Source organism: Myotis myotis, unplaced genomic scaffold (assembly GCF_014108235.1).
Source record: "Myotis myotis isolate mMyoMyo1 unplaced genomic scaffold, mMyoMyo1.p scaffold_m19_p_1, whole genome shotgun sequence".
Taxonomy (NCBI): domain Eukaryota; kingdom Metazoa; phylum Chordata; class Mammalia; order Chiroptera; family Vespertilionidae; genus Myotis; species Myotis myotis.
Genome location: NW_023416313.1, coordinates 204,804,341 through 204,829,910, shown reverse-complemented (window position 1 = coordinate 204,829,910; position 25,570 = coordinate 204,804,341). Strand labels below are relative to the sequence as shown.

At 43.8% G+C, this 25,570-nt stretch overlaps 1 protein-coding gene and 1 pseudogene across 3 annotated transcripts in view; one reads left to right on the top strand and one right to left on the bottom strand.

Moving 5' to 3' along the window:
- IFT43 (intraflagellar transport 43) overlaps positions 1-25,570 on the bottom strand; it is a 71,454-nt gene that overhangs the window by 35,569 nt on the left and 10,315 nt on the right. For all 3 annotated transcript variants that reach the window (XM_036313806.1, XM_036313815.1, XM_036313823.1), the window contains exon 3: positions 10,417-10,484. In XM_036313806.1, coding sequence (XP_036169699.1) covers positions 10,417-10,484 — 68 coding nt within the window. The remainder of the gene's footprint in view (positions 1-10,416; positions 10,485-25,570) is intronic.
- LOC118678139 lies at positions 20,270-20,539 on the top strand (annotated as a pseudogene).

Here is a 25,570-nt window from a genome sequence, read left to right as displayed (position 1 = left end):
GCAGGTGTTCAGATGAAATGTGATAGTGTGTCCCTTGCATCCTTGGTCATACACTTGTCAACATTCCAGGGGCTCCCTGTTCCCTAAAAAAGTACATGCCTAGAGTTCAAGGCTCTGCACGTGGGCCCCTCTTGCCTATCTCCTTCCTTCTCTAGCTAATCCCTGGGCTTCAGTCTCCCACTCTGCTCATTCCAAACACACTGGCACATCCATGTCCCCATACATCAGCCCCTGAACCCGGAAGGCCTGTCCTGGCCTCCGTGTTTGTCAGCTGTTTCAAGGCAATGATTTGTAGACTAAACTGACTTGTTCAATCAGCCGTCTAGAAAGCATATTTTAGAAGTTCAAACATACTTTCTGAATTGCAGAGGGCCTTTGAGACCACTTGGTTTTAATGCTGAAGAGACAGAGCCCAAGGGGGCAGAGCTGGTGGCTCTGGATGTCTCCTATTCCTTTCTCCCAGCTCAGTGCTCAGTGTAAAGAAATCCTGTGTACACCAGGGCTCGTGTATTTGGGACTTCCTGGGATCGTAATATCCTAGGGCTGAAAAGGGAACTTTGAGATTATCTACTCCAACCCCCTCAGGGAACCTTAGCCCAAAAAGCCCACAGGACTTGCCCCAGATCACCTGGCCAGTGAGTGGCAAAAGAGAACACATGCAGGTGTCCAGACTCCTAATACATACATGGGGAAGGGTGGCCCCAAAAAGGCAGTGACCAGAGTGAGCTCAGGAAGTGAGCTCCAAGGCAGACGCCTGATCGTATTTAATGTCCGCGGGGATCACCTCGTTCTGAGCTGAGGGCCCCTGGATTCCTCTGCCCTCAGCCTCGCAAAGGAGACACAGGTCTAAAACCAGAGGCGGGGCTGCCAGTGCACCAGTAACCAGAACCGCTGCCTAGCTGCTGCCTGGGAATGGATCCAGTTCTTGGAGGGCACTGCAGGGTTAGAAGGAATGATCATTTCCAATGCCTAATTGAACTTAATGACTAGCCTAATTAGGCCTTTTAATGGCAGGACTGGGTTGGCATGGCCTTGGCTCGGGCCCCTAAGTACAGGCTGCATTCTTTGCACTCACCTTCTTCTCAGGGTCAGGCAACTGGCTGAGCACCGCTCTGCAGACAGGTAGACCAGAGGAGGTTAAGCAGGGGGTGGGTCATACATTCACTCCCTGTTATTCTTCCCACAGGACAAGAAATTAGAGGTGTGGTAATATAGCCCTCGGAGCTCTACCCAGTGCAGAGGCACTAGCATTAAACCAGGGGCCAAGGGCACAAAGATGGAAGGTGGTGAGGCACAGAGAACAAGAGCATGATCCCACAGTCAGACTCACCTAGATTCAAATCCTGCTGCCTCCTTACTAGCTGTGCGACTTTGAGCAAGTTACTTAACCTTCCTGAACTTCCATGTCATCATCTGAAAGCAGGGGTAATAGAACCTACACCTCTTGGGGTTGTTTTGGAAATAAAGTAAGACAACTATGCTTAGCAAAGTGCCCCGCACAAAATGCTGTGTGTGTGTGTGTGTGTGTGTGTGTGTGTGTGTGTGTTCCTATCCATACAAGAGGGCTAGGCGAGACGTGTGGGCTGTCCACATTCAAGTTCTGCAGCACAGCCCCAGAAGGCAGAATCTGGATCAGAAGACGAAGCTGCAAACTTCCTAAAGATGAGCCATTTTTAGAAATCAGGGGGGTTGATAATGGTATAAAAATTAGAAATACCTAAATGCCCACCAACAGGGGAACAGCACATCCATGCGATGGGATCATTATGGAGCAGTTAGAAAATGAGGTAAATCTACCTGTGCTAAAGATCTCCAAGATGGACTATTACATGAAAAGTTAAAAAAATTAAGGAGAAAACAAAATCTGATCCCATTTATATGTGTGTATATATACATATATATATAGTGTAAAAATCTAAACTGTACATCTATTGTTGGTGAGGTACCAACAAACTATTACCAGTAGTTCCTTCTAAAGAGATGACTAGGCTTGGAGAAGACGGTAGTTTCAAATAAGGCAAATTTAGCCTTGTGCCTTATTTGAATTTTTATATCATGAATGTGTTCTTGGTTTGCTTGTACAACTAAAAAAGACTTTATTTAAAAATATGCTTCCACCGAGTTCCCCACAATGGAGGAATTCAAGCAGAATGTGAGAGGAGATTGGGTGAAACTGGCTCTAAGCTTCCAGTTCCAAGGCCTCTGCACTGTGTGATAATAGACAAGGGAATATTCCATAGGACGCTGTGCTTTTTGGCTGTTGTTACTTTAAGGAATACTTCTGTGCGCCTGTCATTTCTTTCCTGACCCTCAGAGACTCTCCTACTTTACGATCTTACCCCTGGCTCCAGGAAATGACCAGCTCTAGTCACAGGAGAATTTGCACTTCTGCACAACTAGAAACTATAAAGGGCCAAAAGTCAAAGCCTTCCCAGGCATGCTAAGAGCCCACTCTAGAATCACTCCTGGTTTTCAATTTCAAGTTAACTTGTTAACTTGTTAAGAAAAGCTGAAGGCTGAAAGGAAGCTGGGAGCAGGCTCTGGGGGAGGTGAGGATCAGGGCCCGAGCTTTGCAGTCTCTGGCAGGCCTCCCTCAGCCTCCCTACAGGCAAATGGGAAGCAGTACTACTGACTTAGGCCTTAGAAGCACAGCGGTTGTACGTGTGGGCCTTGGCTGTCCTCTCCTGGTGCACAGAAGCGTCCCAGGTCACTGCATGTGCTCCTCCCTTCACCCTGGCATCAGGCACTCACCTCCGCTCCAGGGAGGGAACTGGACAGAGTCACTTGTCAGGAAGACTGCTCCCCTTTTCAGAGTGGGAAGTGAAGTATCCAAATGCTGCTACTCCACCTGGGGCTTACAGAACAGACTGCTATCATCTTCAATTGGGAGGCACTTGACAGAATTGCAAGATTCCAATTATTTCATATTTAGTCATTTGCATAAGTAAATTGGTTTTGTGACACTAGACAAGCCACCCAGGGCCCTACACTGCAATGGATATAACATAGAACATCTCTGCTTGCTCTGAACCAAAAATCACTGTCAAGGCAAGTGGAAGTACATGAAAATGCCCCCCACCAAATCCTCAATGAGAAAAAGGTGGGTACATTCTGTCCTCTAGCCTATGGGATCTATATGTACTATATCTAAAGCCTTTATGGTACTTTCCAGAGGGTCATGCTATGGCAATTACATGAATAAACACTGGAAGAAGTCTGCTTTCTCAGCCTGGGAAAAGATCACAACTATTGTCTGCTCATAATTACTTTTATTGAGATAGGAACTTTGGAGCATTATGCAGACCTTAAAAATGAGGCAGTTACACTCTAGACTGAAATTCAGAAAGGGTGATTTTCAGTCTGTATGTCATGGCTGTGCATCTTCGGGGCTGAACAGGAAAGGACAGCTCAGCTAAGTCTCACCATTACCCAGCCCTTCTCTTCATTCCTCCCATCTGACAGCTACCAACACAACACGAGTATCTGAAGACAGGAAAGGCACAGGACAGAATGAGCTTGACATATCCCACTCTTTCCCCTACTTCAGTGAGGATATGTATTTTTCACCAGTTATTTCAACATAAATAGTCTAGGTGTCATTTATTTCATCTTCAGATCCTACTGAAGGTATAGTATAATTTATAGCAATAAACAATGCAATTAAATTCCAATTTTCTTAAAAAAAAAAAACCCATGTGAATTCTCTAAGTTCATTAAATTTAAAAACTTATCTAGATCTTCCTCCACCATTTTTTAAAATTTGTTTGTTTTTGTTAATCCTTAGCCGAGGATATTTTTCCATTGATTTTTAGGGAGAGTGGAAGAGAGAGGGAAGGACAGAGAGAGACATCCATGTGAAAGAAACACATCGATTGGTTGCCTCCTGCACGAGCCCCAATCAGGACCCAGGCTGAGGAGGAGCCTGCAACCAAAGTACATGCTCTTGACCGGAATCAAACTCAAGACCCTTTGGTCTGCAGGCCAACGCTCTATCCACTGAGCCAAACCGGCCAGGGCTTCCTCCACCATTTTTCTGTCCAGGCAATGAACATGACCTGAGAGCAAAGCAAGAATTACCTTAGGGGAGTCTACTAGTACACCGAGACACAAATGCAGGTGCACATTGAGAAGACAGGTGCTGCTCAGCTCCGAAGCGCCTTTCCTGAATATGCTGTGTCCAGGCACCACGTGGAGGAAAAGCACACGTGCAGGCAGAAGCAATGATGATGAAGCTGAGACAGAGGTCCAAGCAGGGAGTTCTCATGGGCATCTCCAAACCCTACAGAAACAGGGACATGGGCCGCAGCCCTGGGCAGAGCTATTTCAAATGGTGCACCATTATCTACCTACCACTTTTCCCTTCCCAACCGTCTCGCATGCAACCACCTGACTTGATTTCACCCAGTACTGGACACTCATCTCTGATGCGTGAGCAACCTCGCGGAGAACTAAGTAACTGTTCACCCAGGATGTCCAAAACCCCTGGTTATGCCATACCAGTTCTGAGCTCTTCGTGGCTGAGGGCAGCATGTGGAAAATAAATTCTCAATACTTCTAAATAAAATTGTGTTTACTGATGAAAATCTGAAGGTGAAGGATTAAGTTCTTCTGCTTCACTGGGATTCAGGGATACCTGGTCCCTTTTTAATTACTGAAGCTCCCCTAACTCATCCTTGGCCTCATAAATGCTATCATTTTGTTTTTCACACCCATATGTACACCTTCTTAAGATTAAATAACTATATACCCTTATATGTAAGTAACCCAGAACTTCCCCATCTTTTTCAAGACTTGGAGCACCAAAAAGTGACACCTGAATGGAAAACTGGGGTGGACCAATGAGACTGCTCATCGTTACAGGGACAAGCCTGGGGCCTTGGCAGATGTAGGCCTGGGCCAGCAAGTCCAAGGGCAGACCACCCACATCTTGGCATACTTGCACCTACAGATGGGAGGTTCCAGCTGAACTACCCTCTGTGACACCTTCCTAAGAAACTGACTTCTATGGGGATGGACAGCCTGTAACAGAGCTGAGTTAAGGGGACAAAACATGCATTTGCATCTGTGCTTACAAATCTAAGAGCCCAGCAGCTCTGTGAGTTTTTGCCTTTCACACTTTTGAAACTTAGTAAGAATTAACTTCTCGCTGCTAACAAGAAGGTAAAGAGACTCCGGTATGGCAGTGACACAGAGGGAGAGGACAGAAGCCCTTTAGTATTCTTGGAACACCGAGGCCATTAAAAAAAAAAAAAAAAAAAAAGCAAGAGGGAGAGGAGGAGGAGGGAAGGGGCAACCTCAGGACCAGCACACGGCTGTTCTACCGCCATCTTGATGTCCTTGAGGCGTGCAGATGGTGTGGAAGTAGCTGGCACCAGAACAGCCTATGAGAAGGAACGAGCGGCCAATGGAGATTTATGTGAGGAGAGTGAGATGGACAAGGTAAAATTGTCAGGAGGAGTTGTTAGAAAGTAAAATATATTGTGACAATTCCACTCCTGCCGTTCATCAATAAACTGACAGATCATTTAGTGTCAATTAGGAGTGATAGATGGACAAGTCCCCATGATCCTGGGCCAAAATTAATGGCTGGGAGGGAGAGGGTGATTGAAAATGACGGCTGACATTGAGAGCAAAGTCCTGAAAGTCCCTGAGGGGGCATTACTTGCCTCATTCCCTTGCAGATCAATGCAGGGACAAACCAAAAAACAGACACTTTGAGACAAAACTTAATCAGACTACCTTTCCTTCCTCTCTTTACCAAGTCTGGTTGCCTCTCTTTTAGCTCCTTTCCCCATGGCCAAGTCAGTGCCCCACTTTAGGCAACTTCAGAGCCAACGAAAGCCTGGCTTCAAGATGGAATCTTTGGCACAGCAATGACTTTGGTGACAGGAGAAGGGACAGGTTGTGATCCCAGGTCCCAGGCAGTTCTTGAATACAGCCTATTCCTGTGGCTCAGGGGTGAGCAATTGAGTTCTAGCACCCAACATCTCTAGTCCATGCTCTGTACCCTATCTTGGGTAGTGTTATACAAATAAACCAAAGGTATCAGCAGTAAAAAAGAAGAAAATCCTAGCCCTAACTTTTTGTGAGAGCGTGACGGACCTGGAGAGTATTATGCTAAGTGCAATAAGCCAGTCAGAGAAAGACAAATACCACATGATTGCACTCATATGTGGAATCTAATAAACAACATAAACTAACAAACAAAATAGAAACAGACTCATAGATACAGAGAATAGACTGACAGCTGTCAGAAGGAAGAGATTTGGGCGGGCTGGGTGAAAAAGGTGAAGGAATTAAGGAAAAACACACCTAACAGCCAAGACAACATTATAAGGATTACCAGAAGGAAAGAGGGGTAGGGGAGGTAGGAGAAGGAAAAAAGGGGGGTAATTGGTAATGGAAGGAGACTTGACTTGGGGTGGTGAACACACAATATACAGATGATGTATTATAGAATTGTACACCTGAAACCTATATAATTTTATTAACCAGTGTCACCCCAATAAATTAAAATCAATCAATCCATCAAACAAACAAACAAAGGTATCCGGGAAACTCACATCCTATGGCTGAGGACCTCAGTCAGATCTGTAAAGAGCCCTTCTAGTTCCTACTGTAGCTTCACTTTCCTCCTACCTCCCTCGTAAGAGGATGCCTACTGTACAGAATGGAACCCACCCAACAGGAGTTTGTATGATGCACATATAAAGTGTGGAATGAATATCTGTGCTCCCCCTAATCCCGAATGTGATGGTGTTTGGGTTAGATGAGGTCATGAGGGTGGAGACCCCATGATGGAACTAGTACTCTTATACAATGAGGAAGACACACAAGATCTCTCTCCCTGTGTGTGCACACACCAAAGAAGGCTATGTGAGGACAAGCCAGGGAGAGGACCCTCTTCGAGTACCTGACCATGCTAGCACCCTCATCTCGGACTACCAGCCTTCAGAACTGTGAGAAATAGATGTTTGTTGTTTAACTGCCCAGTCTATGGCATTCTGCGATAGGAGCCCAAACTATCATCCCAAACTAGCACCTGTGCGAGCACAGGTGCCTCACACAGTGCCATTATCATCAACAATTTAAGCTAAGTACACTACTTTTCAGTGTGAATCCTCTGCTCTAATCAGACTGACAATGAGGTTACTGCCCTGCAACACTTATGTCTATACCAATCCTTGAGCCAAATGCCCTCCTCATGAACCTCTTGGCCATCAGATTCACCCAGCTTGATGTCTATCATCTCTGCACAGGACTCCCTGACCACTGTGATTACTTTCCTTTGAGGCCACATCACCAGTGTCAGCCATTCCATTCAGTTCTCACCATGTGCTCCTTCTGCCTTCCTGGTTTTTGTGAATGAAAACGCCTGGTCTCCCTAACTGGAATCCAGGCTCTTGCAGGGCAGGAAGCACATTTACTCTCTGGACTCCCTGGAGCACCCTGCAAATAGCAGGAGCTCATGTTTCCCAGCCTTCACAGAGCAGGTTCTCAATGGAGCCCAACCATCGCCTCTCTTACCGAGTCAGCTCCCTTTCCTTTTTCTCTCTCTAATCTGTTCTACTTGCCTCCAGATGCCAGCTCTCCTTTGCTCCAACAAGTTCAACAGTCAAGTTGCCTTCCTACTTTGAAAAAGAAAAAAAAAAAGGCTAATTCAAAATGAAATTCCCTACTCCTCTCCAGCTTTCTTGATAAACCAGCCTTTCCAAGCTTTCTCCTGTCCTAGATGAAAAATTCTCCCACCTCCTCCTGTCCAAGGTTAACTAGTCTCTCTTGAAGGTCTTAACCTTATTCCTCCTTTAGGATCCTACTCCTTCAAATCTGCCCTATTTCCTCTGACTCGCTCTTTCCCCAGATATTACACACCGATTCACAACACAGACATCCCCTTTCAAATACTGTCTTTCCTTTGCTTCTCAGAGCAGTAGCCTATATTACTAACCCCACTTCCTCACGTCCCACTTCCCTTCCCTCACTGTAATCTGCCTTCTGCCCCAAAGCAAATCACTGTAACCACTTCCTCAAATGCCCCTAGTAGCCTCCAAACAGCCAAATCCAAGGTTCCATCCTTCTTTTCCCATTTGTGTAACAGATGACTCAAATTGCACCTCCTTTTTGCACTCTCTTCTAGACTCCCAAACTGTGGAAACAACATACAGGACCACCACCAGCCCCAAATCAGGTCTCTCCTCCTGCATTCTCTATCACTCGACACCACTACCTAACCCAGGGGTGGGGAACATCTGGCCCTTGGGCTGTACAAGGCCTAAGAATCATTTGGTCTAGCCCTGCCAAGACATTAGGGTGAGTTAATTAAATGTTTAACCATATACAGCAGGCTAATTCTTAAGTTCATAATTTTGTATGGACTGCGAATGATATTATAAAAATCCAAATGGCCCTTGGCAGAAAAAAGGCTCCCATCCCTGAAACCAGTCCTCTAAGACAGGCACCTCGCAGTGACCTTCAACTCCTCCCTCTGCCCTGCACTCAACCAATGACACTTCTATTAACTCTACCTCTAAAACGTCTCCAAATCTCCTCACCTGTCCATGCTCACACCACTGCCATAGTGCAGGCTTTCCTCATCCTGCATACAGAGTGTTACCTTCCCAAGAGGTCTGCCAGCCTTCTGGAACTCTACTTCCCACTGAAAGTCAAATGATCAATCAGAAATACTGATCTGATCATTCATTTGCTCAATAACTAGTCACTTAGTGCTTATTATGGACTGGCACTATTTGAAATACTGGAATAAGACATCTCTGAGTATATCTTTCTATACCATTTGATACAATAAAAAGTACCAAATACTTTTTCTTGCCCAAAAGCATTAACTTGCCCTTGCTGGTTTTGCTCAGTGGGTAGAGCATCAGTCTGCGGACTGAAGGGTCCCGGGTCCAATTCCAGCCAAGAGCACATGCCGGGGTTGCAGGCTCGATCTCCAGTAGGGGGCGTGCAGGAGGCAGCCAATCAATGATTCTCTCTCATCATTGATGTTTCTATCTCTCTCTCCCTCTCCCTTCCTCTTTGAAATCAATAAAAATACATTTAAAGAGAGAAAAAGCATTAACTTGGATCTTATCATGAGGAATCAACCAGAGAAATGTGGATGTGAAACATAAAAAAATGTTTTGGGTGAAGGTGGCGGGGGAAGGGGAAGTGGGGAGGCTGGAGTTATTTTAGATCAAGAGACTAAAAGAGAGAATTACCAAACACAATGTGTGACCCGTGATTGGATCCTGGAGCTACAAGACCTTTTTGGGACAACTGGGAAAGTTTAAACTAGATATTAAATCATTATGAAATTTCTTAGTGTGATAATGACACTGATATTTGGAGGATGTCCTTCATCCTTAGCGATGCATGCTGAAGTCTCTAGGGGCAAAATGTCATGATGATTGCACTGCTACTTGTTTTCAAAATGATTCAGGAGGGGAGAGAGGGAGAGGGAGAGGGAGAGGGGGAGGGGGAGGGGGAGGGGGAGGGGGAGGGGGAGGGGGAGGGGGAGGGGGAGGGGGAGGGGGAGGGGGGGGGGGAGGGGAGGGGAGGGGGAGGGGGGGGGGGGGAGGGAGGGGGGGGGGGGGGGGGGGAGAGGAGGGGGAGGGAGGGAGGGAGGGAGGGAGGGAGGGAGGGAGGGAGGGAGAGGGAGAGGGAGAGGAGGGAGGGAGGGAGGGAGAGAGATTAGTGGTGGGAAGAGGAAGGTGTAAAGAATTGGGAAACAAATTTTGGATAGTGCTATTTTGAAGGCAATAACTGCTAAAGAAAAGTCTGACCAAGAGTAATGTATATTCTTTGAGAGAGGAAAAAATCTCTTCCTGAGTAGATCTTAAGTTGTTAAAATGGAGAGCTGGCCAGCCCACTGGTGTAATAAACACTTTTTTGGTTTCCCTTTCATCTAAAACTTAGTGCAAAGTATTAAAGACCAAAATGATTTGTAATCTAGCAGTTACTAACAGGCAACTCCATTCTGTTTACAAAATTACACTAAGAACAACACTGAATGCCACAATATGGGTCAACTTTGAAAACCTGATGCCAAGTGAAAGAAGCCGGTCACAAAAGACCACATAATGTATGATTCCATTTATATGACATGTCCAGAACAGGCAAGTCATAGAGACAGAGAGCAGATTAGTGGCTGTCTAGGGCTAGGGAGGCTGGGGGGACATGGGAAGTGACTGCTAATGTGTATGGGTTTCTTTGGGGGGAAATAAAAATGTGGTGACGACAGTACAACCCTGTGACTACACTAAGAATGACTGAATTGTACATCTGAAATGGGTGGACTGTAAGGTACATGAATGCATCTCAATAAAGTTGTTATAAAAAAAGAAAAGAACAACATGAGAGCAAAATGCCCAAACCCGCCCTGCGCACCCTCACCTCCCGCGAGCTGCTGGCACTCACTTGGAAGCCTTCATGGAATCATCGGCCCAGCCTCCTTGACGGCGGCGGGGTGGTTTGGGAGGGGGATCCTACAAGGAAAGAGAAGCCAAAATAACAGTCACTCGACATGTTCATTCAAGCAAGCAATGGCTGAGGGTAAGGTCACCTAACCCAACACTCAATCAATCAAAACCTTTCAAATAAAAATACAATAACCTTTCAATTCACTACAAAGATCTGGGTGCTTTCATACCCTTCTGGTGGGTATAAATTGGCAAGATCTGGAGGATAATCTGGCAATGTCTACTGAAAGCCTTAAAAATAAATGCTCATGCTGTTTGAGCTAGCAATTCTAATCCAAGGAATTTATCCCAAAGAAATAATCAGAGAGAAACACAATGTCATTTTTGAATAGTGAATACATAATTGGAAACAACTGAAATAGACAGCAATAGGAATTAAGTAAATCACAAAATACACATGTGAAAATACTGTGCAATAATAAAAAACTATGTTAAAAAAGAATACTTAATGATATTAAAAGGTTCATAATACATTAACTTTCAAAAACATGTAAAACAGTAGGCATATGCTTCTAATTTTGTGAAAAGATTGTTAATACCTAATATCTAATGTCAATTATTCTAAGTACATGGGTGAGAGGGGACTTCGTGACTGAATTATGGGAAATTTTTATTTTCCTTCTTTGTACTATTGGGCATCTTCCAAATTTTTAAATAATCAACTTATACTACTTTTATAAAGTAACAAAATAAATATGTGAGAGAGGCTTATTCTTGCCCAGCATATCTCAACTAAAAATCCCAAAGGACCATCAAGCAATCCACTCCATCACTCAAGTGGGATAAAACAGCAAAGAACAGTTCCTATTTTGAATTAGCCAGCATTTACCTAGATATTTTTTTAATACCTTCTCTCCCCTCCCCCCAAGAACTTCACATAATCATACCTGTTGTTCTCAGTCCAAGGAGACACTTAGGTAAATGGACTAACACAGGGTTGGGAAACATTTTCTATGAAGGGGTAGGGGTAAATATTTTGATTTTGGGGGCCCTCCAGTTTCTGTTGCAACTCTTCTACTCTGATACTGCAGGGCAATAAACAACCACAGGTAATAAGTAAGCAAGTGGGTGTAACTGTGTTCCAATAAAACTTTACAAAAATAAGCTGCGGGTCAAATTGGGCAGGAAGGATGTGGTCTCCTAACGCCTGGACCGAAATGTGTCACTACCCGTCCTTTAAATCTGTTGCTTAAGGACTAACATAACTTTTTAAGAAAACATGCCAGAATACCTTTCTACTAGCCTGACCCAACTGGAACCAATGGAATTCTCTGTCCCAGGAATCTGGAATTGAGGCTCAGAGGTTAGGCTGTTCAGACCGCGCTGAGACTGGAACTACAAGGACCAGCTGGAATCAGAATCACCCGAACCATGCCAGCCAAAGCTGTGTATAAGCAGAGACCAAGAACCTTGTCTTGCTGAGCTCTTACCATTGGTAAGGCACTGTGTTGGGGACACTTAAATGTTAAGAACTGAACTGAACTGCAGCAAGATGTTTTTACACCAATTTGCCTTTAAACCATCTATGTGCTTTTGCAAATAACACCTATATTTCATCACCCAAGATTAGAACCATTTTGTGATAATGTGAATTCTTGAGTTTAAAGGTCTCAAACTTGCATCCACGTGTTTTGTTTGGTCACACAGTGGCTTTGTTTTAAAATTTAAAAAGTTGGGGCGGAGGAAAGGACCCTTTTAAATCTGGCCTTAGCTGTCACTTTGACTAATGATGGATATCATATAGTTAATAAAATTTCCTAAAGTTTAAAAAACCAAAATGATCGCTTTATCCTTTTTAACTACAAACCCAAGGAAGCCATGGCTATTGGGAGGATGAGTGAAATCCTTCCCACCTAGAGGTAACAATACAAAGACACATTTTCTCTTATTATTTCCACTGCAAAATGGTACCAGAAGCTAAATTAGGACAGCAGCTTCAAAATGTGGGCGAAAGGGGGCGCTATAATAAACTAACAGAAAGTAACCTCACAGGGTGCATTGATTAAATTCCTACCTGGGCAGGTCATGAAGTGCCAGAAGTAATCCTGTTTTCTGACCACTCAAAGGCTAACCTAACCCTCTTTTCAACTATCCTGTAACCTGCTTTCTCCCACCTTCATGTAATCTTCCTTACATTCCCTCCTTAACTCTACATGTATAAAAGAAACTGCATAACTGTTATTCTCTGGAGCATCTGAGATCTTGCTTCCTGGCAACTGTCATCGGTTTGGCTCAAATAAATTCTTATAAAAATTCTCTACAGGCCTGGAATTCTTACATTGACAAAAACAAAAAGATCACCACATAACAATCACTCCTCCACATCCAATAGAATTCGACAACTAGTTCCAAAATCAAAGGTTTTGTTTTAATTTTGTTTTTTTTTTATCTTTAAATTCTTTATTAGTTAAGGAATTACAAATGTGTCCTCATTCTCCGCCCGCCCCCCTCCCCCGCCCCATTAACCCCCATCCTCCCCCACACTGATGCTCTCATTCCCCTGTTGTCCATGTCCATTGGTTTGGCTTATATGCATGCATACAAGTCCTTTGGTTGATCTCTTCCCCTTACCCCCTCCCTCCCCTATTTTCCCTCTGGGGATTAATAGTCTGATTGCTGTTTCTCTGTCCCAAAATCAAAGGTTTTGTGTTTGGTTTTCTTTCCACTAATGACCAGACTTCATGATTTGGGATATGTTGCAAAACTGTAAGCTACTTTTCACTGAGGTCACCTGAGAGAGGAAGAGTTACAGAGAAATTCTCTGCACAATATGAGGCGGGATTATAGCTGTCTTCCTTGCTCCCCAGTGGGAGTCTTGGCCAACCTCAGGAGAGAGCGCCGAGGCAGGTGGGAGATGGGAGGGCAGACAGAACCCACTGTCTACAAGTTAGGCCTCGGGCATTCAGTGGGAGAAGTCTCTTTCCTGATGGGGAATCCTCATGTTCATGACTAAGTACCCTGAGTCCAAGGATAAAAATTTCTTTTGTAAATACTCTCAGCCCTGAGTCTTGTTATGTCCACATACAAATATCCTGTTTGGATAAGACAGACTTCACTAACCACTATTACCAAGTTATAAAGGCTCTTCCCCAGAGTTCAACTGTGTTCTCTTGCTGGGGAGCTGGGCCTGTCCTATGTGCACCAGGTGAGTTAGAAAAAGCAGGATTCATTCCTGTCCTCAAATATTGCCCCAGTTCAGTGACACTGAAGTGAGGCAGAATTCAGATTTCAAACGGCATCAAGGCTGTCTGAAATCTATGTAATTGGACATCGCTTAATCTGAAACTTAAGAGGCCACATGGAGGCTGGAGGTAGGTATCGGGGACGGAGGTAGCGAGTGTCCTTTCATGGAGAGGCTGCATTCAGGGTCCAGAGGTGAAACTGAGGAGGGCTCCTCAGCCACGGAGTGGACCCACCGAATTCTGCAGTTTTCTTGTCACTTTTGGTGTTTTTATTGGGCCACTTTCTCCTGGGGCATCACTAAGACTGTGTGCTCTGACAACATGAATAAACCTGTAATATGTAACTGAAGGCTAAACACACTTGTACAAACTTGAGAAGAGCTGAGGACAAGGAAAGGTCCAAGTAGCTGTATGGGAAAAGTGGGGCTCGCCCCACATTGGAGAGATACGCAGAGATAAGAAAGCATTCCAGAAGCAACTAGATACAAGGTGCAAGATAGCATATAACACTCAGGCTGTAGCAAATGCTGTCCACTGATCATCATATTGGAGGGGTCCCTGGGAAAACTTTTGGCGGGGGTGGAGGGGGTATGATGAGCTCCTCAGCATCCATTACTTTACAATGCAGCTGATGTAACTCAAACACAATGCAATAGAGTTTGAACTTAGGTGCAAATGATCTATTTGAAATGTTGGTGGATGAGTGGCTTTTAGCAATATAACTTAAAGGGCCTGGGTGGACAGTTCAGCCTCTGAATGCTTGGTTGCTTTCCCTCAGAGCTATGATGACATCTAAATACCTATTTAGCCCTGTTTCAAAGAGCCCAAGGCTCTCTCCCCAGGGTGATCTGAAACACAGGACATACGCCTAGGCCAAGTCATTACTCCTAGGCCAAGCTGCTCCTTTTAGGACCAGCTGCCAGAACTGCTGTGCTCCCCCCTCCCATGTGGTAATAGATCAGATGCTGGGGCACTTCAGAGAGGGACAGGGCCTGGATGCCCTCCCCAGGGCAAATGTCAGAGCCCCGGTCCACCTGCAGTGGTGAGAAGTTGTAACCGTTTAGTTACGGATCCTTCCATTTGGGCCAGGGAGCCTTCCCTCCCCTGCCCATCAGGTCTAGATAGGTCAAGAGAAGACATGACTATGTGATTTATTTCTTCTCAAATCTTATGTATCTGAGTTCTCTGTGTTCTGAGTTCTCTGTGTAATGGCCTGCGAATTTAAAAGAAAGGGAATTTACTCTTGCTTCATCCTTGAACCTAGAAACTTAATCTTTAGGCAGGCTGAGACCGTTGTGGCACTTTTCTCATGGAGCACACACCAGTTCCAGAATCCACCTTAGCCAAGCACTTGGGAAGAAATAACCAGTCTGTTTGAGTTATGGCTTGGGAAGAAATCTGTTTGCTATCCCTGTGTTAGGAAGGAACAAAAAGAAAAAAACTTGGATGGATGAGAGAGGGTAGAACTCAAATGATCTTAAAAAGCCAGAAGAGAAGGCCTGATCCTAAAATTCAAAAGTGCTGGTGTATTCTTTAAATCGCTCTACTTGGGAAATTCAGAGGCACAGCCCTAAGGCATCTGCTGAGAAAACAATTTCCAATTTTGGCAGATTTACTGCCAGGTAACATTACTCAAACTTGTTTTTAGAAAAGAGTCTTAAAATGTGTAACACCGGGAGGGACAGAAATAGGAATGGCGATGGTAGCCCTGAGGCAGTGCATCCTTCGTGTTCTCTCCTGAAAGCTGGAGTCACGTCTCGAGTGTGGGAAATGAGCAGTCTGCCGGGTCTGCAGCCTGATGGACAGAAGGGGGCAGGACCCCGCATAGCTCCTGAGGAGAAGCAAAAATGTGCTCCCTCCAAAAATAAACAGGGGGCAGGAATAACTGTGAGTAAAGAGTGGGAAGCACATGACTGGTGGTTGCAGTCCTGAAATACCAGCTTTCTACAAAAAGGATCCTGTGACAGGCAGAGAGCGGGAAATTCAGGAAACGGCCTCTTTATATGGTCTCATCCGAATGGCCAGGATTCAACCAAGTGGAATTACCAAGTCAGAGGGAGCCTTCAGGGCCAGACTAGTTTCTGATCTTTATATGGTTCCCCCAGATTCTTAAGATGCCAAAATAGAAAAGATGCTGCAGTGCCAAAAAAGGAGCCTTTTGAGTTTAGAAACTTCTTACAAACTCTCACAAATCCTAGATCTAGAAACCCCACGACATGAATCAGCCCCAAATCCAAACTACAGCCTGTTTCAAAAAACTAGTGCAGACACATAAATTCCCAGCAGAAAAGACATTTGGTTAAGCAAGATCCACTGCAACTTCACACCTACCCACCTTCCAGCTTCTAGGAGCAAAACAGCTCTCATGTGCAAGCCTGATTACTGGCTAACAACCCTGATTACTGGCTAAAAACAAGTTTCCCTTCCTTTCTCCAGCAATCTGAAAGAAGATATGGGTTGTTACATGCTTGATGAGAGAGGAAACTAACACTTATTAACACATGCAGACACTGTAGGGCTGGCGTTTAGTCCTCACATCTGTCGGCCGTGCACAGTTCCATCTCTGCCTCAACCCTGGGTGTGACAACTAATTCATTATAGACCTGAGTTTCCCCTCATGGATTGAAGGTCATGGAAAGTAATGGACCATCTAAGAAACCCTATGAGTAAACTAGCTCTTTCAAGCTGAAATGGACTTATCAAAATCAAAAATCTATTTTAAGTATAAGAAAGAAAGCTGATCATCAATAGATGTTAAAGCCATTAGGTGAAAGATAGATTGATGAGGAACTGGACATTTTCTTGGTGCCAGAAATCACCCCATACGCTGAATGCCAGTTGCAAGGGAGAAAACGTTCCTTAACATCGACATGACAGAAACATGATTGTTTGCCTCCGGAACGTGTCCCAATCAGGGCGGGGATCAACCTGCAACCGAGGTATGTGTCCTCGACTGGGAATTATACCCGTCATCCTACCTCAGTGATCACACGTAGCAGCATTAGCAGTGGGACCTGATGTGCTGCCGCATGAAGCACACAGCACCACCCAGGAAAAATTCCTGTCACAAATGTTCAAAGGAAATCTAATCAAGCCTTCCTATCTGATTTCCAGCTTCCTGGAAATAAGTTCAATGAGATGAGGAAGAAGGAATCAGACAAATCCAGCAGGAGGGAAACTCTATAGACTCTACAGAACAACTGGCCCAATCTCTCTAGAAAGTCATCCTGGCCAGTTTTTCTCAGTGGTTAGAGCGTCGATCCATGGACCGAAGGTCACGTGTTCAATTCCCAGTCAAGGGCACATACCTCGGTTGCAAGTTGATCCCCAGCCATGGTCAGAGCACATACCCCTGGCCAGTTTTTCTTAGTGGTGAGAGCATTGGCCCATGGACCGAAGGGTCACGGGTATAATTCCCAGTCAAGCACACATACCTTGGTTGCAGGTCGATCCCAGCCCTGATTGGGACACATCCTGGAGGCAAACAATCGTGTTTCTCTCATGTCAATGTTTCTCTCTCTCTCTCTCTCTCTCTCTCTCTCTCTCTCTCTCTCTCTCTCTTTCTCTTTCTCTCTCTCTCTCTCCCTCCCTCCTTCCCTCCCTTCCTCTCTCTCTAAAAGCCAATGGAAAAAATATCCTAGGGTAAGGACTTAAAAACAAATAAATAGATAAAATATAAAATAAAAGCTGGCAAAAAATATTTTTTAAAAAGTCAGTACCACCCTAGCTTGTTTGGCTCAGTGGATAGAGCATCAACCTGTGGAATAAAGGGTCCCAGGTTCGATTCCAGCCAAGGGCACATGCCTGGGTTGCGGGCTTGACGCCCCCCAGTAGGGGGCAGGCAGGAGGCAGTCAAGTAATGATTCTCATCATTGATGTTTCTATCTGTCTATCCCTCTCCCTTCCTCTCTGAAATCAATAAAAATAAAATAATAAAATAAAATAAAATAGTCAATACTATTAAAAAGGTGGGGGTGGAGTAGGGGACTATTCTCAACTAAGACAAGAGAAACCTTTGGGGTGGTTCTTAATTGGATTCTGGTTTGAAAAAAAATAGTTATAAAAGACATTTGGAAACAACTGGGGAAAATAAATTCCAGACTGGATAACAGATGATAGTAAGGAATGGTTAATACTATTGAGGAAAAATAGATTTCTAGGAAAATGCTCCTATTTTTTAGAGATATTTGCTGAATCATTTAAGTGACATGTCATGATGTTTGCTTCAAAATAATTCAGCAAAAAATTATATATAAAAGACAAATGCATATTTTAAAATACTTTATAAATGATCATTTAAGCAAATATGGCAAAATGCTGATACCGGCATCTACTGATGATACGTTCAGTAAGATAGGAGGACCAGAAAGTAGCTTGGTCTTACCCTTATCTCTTTAGTGAGGCAAGCAGAGAGAGGGGCTAAGGGTAAAGTCTGGATTAATGAGTGATACCCAAAATAAACTGTAACAGCTTGAGCACTGTACCAAACTGCTAAGCTGAATTCAGCATCCATCTTTGCCCTGGGGAAGTAGTTGTGAATTTACTGAATGTCACAAGATATTCTTCTCATATTAACAGTGCAGTAATTTTAAGAACAAGTGACTAAACTAGGAAGGGAGAAGTGAGTTTACCAGAAGGAAAAGGAGAAAGCTATAGTTTTAAAGGTGGGGTGGGGGAGGGGAGGAGAGGTCAGGGTGGAGGGGAAGGAGGAACAGTCCTGGGTTCAAAATCTAGAACTGTCACTTTCTAGCTGTGTAGCCTTGGGCTAGTCATGTCTTCACTAAGCCTTCTTTCCCCATCTGTAAAATGAGAATGTCATGAGTCCCCTACAGATCTGCTGTGAGCACTGGAGACAATCTCTGGCACAGAGTCAATACTAATAAATGCAACAGTGGCTACTATATTATGTATCAGAAGTAATCTATAATAATAAAAGCGTAATATGCTAATTAGACCGGACAGCCAAACAAACTTCCGGACTTCCTTCCAGACGAAGCTGTGGTGGTGGGGGCCGAGGCAGGGGCAGTTAGGGGCGATCAGGCAGGCAGGCAGGCAAGTAGTTAGGGGAGATCAGGCAGGCAGGCAAGTGGTTAGAGGCAATCAGGCAGGCAGGCAGAGGGGTTAGAGGCGATCAGGAAGGCAGGCAGGCAGGCAGGCAGGCAGGAAAGCGGTTAGGAGCCAGCGGTCTCAGATTGTGAGAGGGATCCCGGATTGTGAGAGGGTGGGTACAGGCCAGGCTGAGGGACCCTGCTCCTCCCACCCCATGCACAAATTTTGTGCACCAGGCCTCTAGGGACAGTAATAAAATGAAGGCTTTGAGGAAAAAACCTTTAATGCCTAGGGTTGAGACAATGGAAAGCTTCCGTTAGGAAAACACTGCAGGGCCTTTCATTTGGGATTGCCTTGCATGAGTTTCATTCCAGGGGTCCACCTCTCAGCTATTCCAGCTTCCGTAAGAGACAAACACAGCTCTGCTGCTCGCTGAGAAGTCAACATGAAGCTCGGGACAACCACAGCATCTGGCAGTTACTCTGGTGGTGTCACAGTCCCCAAATATTCCCACATAACCTATAACAAAAAGGCCCCTCAGCCATGTCTCAATACAGTCTTCAAACTGCCCACTTCAGATGACTCATGGCATAGGGCTACCTGCAGTGTGTTGAAGAGGCTGATTCAAAGAAAACAGATTTCTGCCCCCAAAAATCATTCTTAAAATTCATCCTGAATTTTCCTCCCTTGGATGGCATCCTCTTAATCACAACTATATCCTATTGGGTGACCCAGCTCTTCCCTTTTCTTGGGTCTATACCTCCCAGACACATAAAGAAATGCCCTGTTCCCCCATACAGTTTGCAGTTCAGCCAAAATAAACATTTCTTTCAGCTTTCACCATTAATCAAAACCTATATGTTTTGGTCATTCTCCTAAGTTCTTTGTTTGTTAAAATCCATCCAGCATGTGTGTAGCCAGAAATGTGCACAATGTCGAGAGTGTGAATTCCCAGCACTCCAAGAAGCAAGCCCGCCTGGCACCTGTGACTTTGTATAAGCACAGTCTAGACTTGCTACCTCAACCAAATCCAGACTGGAATCACTTGGAGCAAGTTGACAGCGGAGGAGAAAGCTGTCACCTTGATGCCGTAAGAAACCTGATCTCGCCCTAACCAATTTGGTTCAGTGGATAGAGCGTCAGCCTGTGGACTGAAGGGTCCCAGGTTCCATTCCGGTCAAGGGCATGTACCTTGGTTGCGGGCACATCCCCAGTAGGGAGTGTGCAGGAGGCAGCTGATCAATGTTTCTCTCTCATCGATGTTTCTAACTCTCTATCCCTGTCCCTTCTTATCTGTAAAAAAAAAAAAAAAAAAAAAAAAAAAATCAATAATAAAAATATATTTTAAAAAAAGAATGCTTTTTAAAAAACCATCATTTCCTCTCATCATTATTGCATTAAAGAAGGGACCTTCTCAATCTCACCGGATTAGAAAGGACATAAACCAGGATAAAGAGTGATCCTTTGGGGAGCAATGCCGTCTCCCCTAGGGGTCTGGGGCTCACCAGACCCTCCCCTAGGAGACGGCTGAGGTCGGCCAGCCCCTGCTCCACTGTAACCATGTGCGCAAAGGTGGTGATCAAAAATGCCGATATGTTGGAGGAGATGCAACAGGACTTGGTAGAATGTGCTACTCAGGCGTTACTAGAGCTATAACAGAGAGAAGAACATTGTGGCCCATATTAAGAAGGGGTTTGACAAGAAGTACAACCCCATCTGACACTGACTACATCGTGGGGAGAAATTAGATAGTTACATGACACATGAAATCAAACATTTCACTACTTCTACCTGGGCCAAGTGGCCATTCTTCTGTTCCAATCTGCTTAAAAGCATGGACTGTGCCACATACCCAGTGATTCATCCAAAAATAAGGACTGCAGCATAAATTCCTAATACCAGAGGCTGAAATCTACAGCCTTGCCTAAAGGAACACCTTGAACTTGAACCTTTATTGTGTTGTTTTGCACAGGGCATTCTCTGTACTCATTTGTTGTGGTTATAATTAGAGGGGGGAAAAAAAGAATGATCCTTTATTTATTATTTATTTATTTTTAGAGAGAGAGGAAGGGAGAGGGAAGAGAGAGAAACATCAATGTGAGAGGGAACATTGATCGGCTGCCACCTGCACACCCCTTACTGGAGATTGAGCCTGCAATCTGGGCATATGCCCTGACTAAGAATAGAACCAGCAACCCTTCAGTGCATGGAATGATGTCCAACCAACTGAGCCATACTGGCCAGGGTGAGAATTATTCTTTAAATTGAATAAATTTTGTTAATAAAAAACTTACTACGTTGTTCTCGGTTTTCTCATGTTGGTAAAAACTTCCTCATAGACCCGTGTTAAAACATGCTATGCTCTCTTTTCCAGCTTATCAGCCCAAGCCCAAGGTTGATTTCTCAGACTCTCTTCCTACTCCTTCTCTAACAAGAAAGGCCAAAGGCCATTCTATTGCTCCTGGTGACAATGGCCTGACACGAAAGGCATGGCATGGGTATAGTCAATCTGTAAATTTTGCTACACAGTTGAGGCTATACAGGAAGACTTCCTGCCCATGCAAAGGACACTGCCAACCCCTCCAACTCTTAAGAGGCCTTTCTAGATGAGATTTTCAGAGTGCTCAGCACAGCATCTGCATGGATCAGTACTTAATCCTGGTTCTACAGGCTGAAATGAAGAACAATGGAAATGGTAGACATGTGAGTGAATATACAAGACTATCTCTTTTTTCTTTTAATTTCTCTAAATGACAAATGATATTGTGGGGTTTACAACATTAGTTTTTAAAGTGTATGACATCACTGGCACAAAGGATGAGAGGGGACAAATGGGACTTGTACTGCTGCAAAGATCTCGCATTTCATGTGAAGTGGTATAATATTAACGCTATGCAACAGTGATAAGAGTGCGTATTCCAATCCCTACGGTGACCACTTAAAAAACAGTACAGAAAGCTAAAAAGCCAATAAAGGGATTAAAATGGAATGTAAAAGCAATCAGCTAAACATGGTGACATAATTCTCTATTATGGTGGGTAAAGGCATGTGACCAGAAATGTTTCAGTCTATCACCAATGACATTTAACATTCGTTAGTACCCTCTTTCTGTATTAAAAGAATATTTTACTCTCATTCTGCTCCTTCTCAGTAATTATTGACATGCTACATAATGAGGCGAAATCTAGCCCAGCTAATGACTTCAATGAGGCTAAGCAGATCAGATATTCTCTATTCACACGGCACTCTTACCATCTCCTACCTCCCTAAAACCTGGCTGGCTTTCCCCTGTGGACTTCATTTCTCTTAAGTTCTCTCAAATACAGCCTTCTTACTCTTTAAAACCAGAGTCCTGCCCAGCAGGTGAGGGCCAGTGGTTGAGCGACGACCTATGAACCAGGAATTCGAGATTCAATTCCCAGTCATGGCTTGTGCCCGAGTCGCGGGCTTGATCCCCCCATGTGGGTGTGCGGAAGGCAGCTGATCGATGATTCTCTCTCTCATCACTGATGTTTCTACCTCTCTCTCCCTCTCTCTTCCTCTCTAATATAGATATAGATAGATAGATAGATAGATAGATAGATAGATCTATATCTATATCTATATCTATATCTATATCTATATCTATATCTATATCTATATCTATCTATCATATATATATTAAAAACCAGAGTCCCAAGATAATGTTCCTGCCTCACCTCTCAAAGTTCCTCTACACCAGCGGCCGCCACTGGTGGTCTGTGAGGTCCGAAAGGGTGGCAACCGCTGCTCTACACCATTACTCTTCCCCATTATTACAGAACACTTTCTTTGAAACTTATACCGTTCAGCTACATCACCTCCCTTTCCGGTCACTGACAATTACCTGAGTACAGATTGATCAACAACTGGGGCATTCCTGCTTCACAATCATCCTATCACTCGAAGTCAAAGGTCACATGAACACGTCATCTAATGCTTTGCCTCAGAGTTTCCTAACCCTTTAAACACCTACTTTTCAAAGTTGCTTTAACCTGGAACTGCTTTATCTCTGAAATATCTAGTCCCTTCCTTCCCTCCTTTTCTCAGAACTACATTTTGGTTCAACTACATTTTGGAACTACTTCTCTATCAACCCCGCTCCAAGGTCCATCGTGTCATGCCTCACTTCCTTGTCCTTTTACCACATTTGTCCAAGAAACCCCCAAACCTGGATCGAGCCAACCATATGCCTCCACTCTGTCAATACCCAGCCTGCTGAGGGGTGTTGGGGAAAATGCACACAAATGCAAATTAAAGCTTAACAAGCTCCTGTTCTACCTTCTCTCCTCTGGGTCCTACCTGATCTCCCTCTGCTAGTCTCGCCTTCCTCTAATCTACACTCCATACCTGCCTGGGCCCCTGGAAGTTACAGAGTTCTAGATAGGAAGGGGAATCTAGGTCTCAATCAGGAGGCATTTCTATGTAAGCACCTGAATATTCAAGCCTCTAGTAACTTAGCTGTGATTTCTCTCCTCATTATAAATATTTTCTTTCATAATTTTGAATTATTTTTCTTGAAAAAAAGCCTCTAAGTTATGTAAGTTTCAGGACTCACAAAATCTGGACCCATCCTTGGCCAATTATTGCCAAAGTGCTCCTTCTAAAATGCAAATCTGACATCTCTTCTCTGCTTAAAACCTCACACATTTGCACCTGAAGATCATGAAGGTGTCTGTGTACCACCCAAAAGATCAGAAGTTCTCCCTATATGCTCTTCTTAGACATCCAAGCATACCTGCTGACTCCCACATCTGTTTTCACTAGTTTTTCAACTTCCTCTCTGAAGCTCCAGACCAAATCTGTTTACGTACTTGACAGACCTCATTGAAAACCCTAAAGGTAACTCAAATTCAACATGCCCAAAATTGAAATTGTCTCTTCTTACTCCCCCACTCCTGATCTTAAATTCTCAGCCTCAAAAACATCATTACCTATTCAGTCCTTTTAGCTACAATGGGGTCAACTCCAGACAGCAAATCTAATACCACATTATCCATCTCCCCTTAAAAGTGGCTCTGACCTCTCCTCTTTACCCCTCTGCCAGGCTTCAGTTTATTGTTTCCCCAAATCAGGTTCAAATGCCACCGGTGCAAGCAAGATGACTGGTGGTACATGGATGAGCCTTTTGAAAACAGCCATGCATGTATTTTAGTGTGAATTAGGAAAAATATTACTATCATTAATTGTAATTTCATTGATAAAAATTTTTTAAATAAATGTATTTAACTATAAAATGGGAGTTGAGTTAAACAAAAATGTTAATAAATAATACAAGTGGTATATAGATGCCCAAAACTGTAAAACTGATCTGGGAATGCCTGGAGTTCATGCCCCATCATCTCTCAGAAGGACTGCCCCAACCACCTCACACTGGTCTCCTTGGGAACACTCTCCCCACTCCAGACCATCTTCCACATAGCTGTCAGATTTATCTTCTTAGACAACAAAGTCAACAATGTAATTTCTGCCCTAAAATATTTGTGGGCTCTCTACAACATACAAAATAACCCCAAATTCCTCCACTTAGAAGACAAGGCCTATGTCCTGATACGTGAAATTGTTTACCATGCCCTGAAAACACCAGGCCCCTGTACAGTGCAGGCCCTGAAACAGGCTTTTCCTCTGTTCTTCCCTCTCATTAGCAAATTCCTACCCACTCATTTCAGACCACCTCAGCGGCCCCTCCTTTAGGAAGCTTTCCTGAAGTCCCAGACAGGGTTATTGCTCCTTCTGTGTTCCCACTCTGACACTACTTAAGTACTATAATTTGTGTGCCTAGAGTTATATTATTAATTTTTATGTTGGAACGTGTATATTATATAGGATAAATGAGTGAATGAATGAATAAATAAAATTCTACTTATAAATATATCAATAAAAATATATACAACAGGATGGGGGAAAAGAAGTATGGGGGATTGAGTTCTTTGTTATCACTGGTGAAGAATAAAAAAACAGGAAGAGACACAGAAAAAAAGAGAAAAGGGAGAAAAAAAGAAACAGAAAAAGCTCAATAGGAGAGGAAAAGGTCGAGAGGCCTTTTACATTTGGTGATGAGTGCATGTACATCATAATGTATTCAATGAATTCTTTCATAATATTTACTGAGAACCTGCCTGTGATGTGGTGCTGTGCCAGGCACACACAGACCCCTCTCTGACTGCTTCCCTGAAAGTACAGGGATGCCAAGCACAATGCCTGGCACACTGAAAGCTCCCAATCAAGTTTCATAAGTGAATGAATGAATGGCTAAATGGATGTTACCTTCTACTCTACTCTACTCTACTCTACATGGTCACAGAGGTCACCAAGGTCACTGCCACCCTTCTCAATTTCTACCCATAAACCCCCAGAACAACAAAATGATGTAAGTAAACAATTAAGGATTGTTCTATGGGAAGGTATTGGCAAATAACTAGTCAGTGGCATAGGCAGAGATGCTACTAGAGGAGACAAATGAAGCGGGTCTCAAGCAGCACAAAAATTCTCACCTAAAGGATGCCTTATTCAAATGTTTCTTTGTCCTACGACTCAGAGAGTTCCATGAAATAAGAATTTCTCTGTATCTTGAATAGAACTGCATTTGAAGATAAACTGATAATACTTTCTAATTCTCATGTGACACAGATAAGAATGATAATGATAATAATAATAATAATAGCATGTTACAGGCACTATCTTAAGAGCTTTATATATACTCTTATTTATCTTCCAACAACCCTATGAGATAGCTACTAATACCATCTCCATTCAACAGATGAGGAAACAGGCTTAGAGTGGTTAAGTAACTTGCCCAGGGTTCATGCCTAGTAAATGACAGAACTGGGATTAAAGACAAAA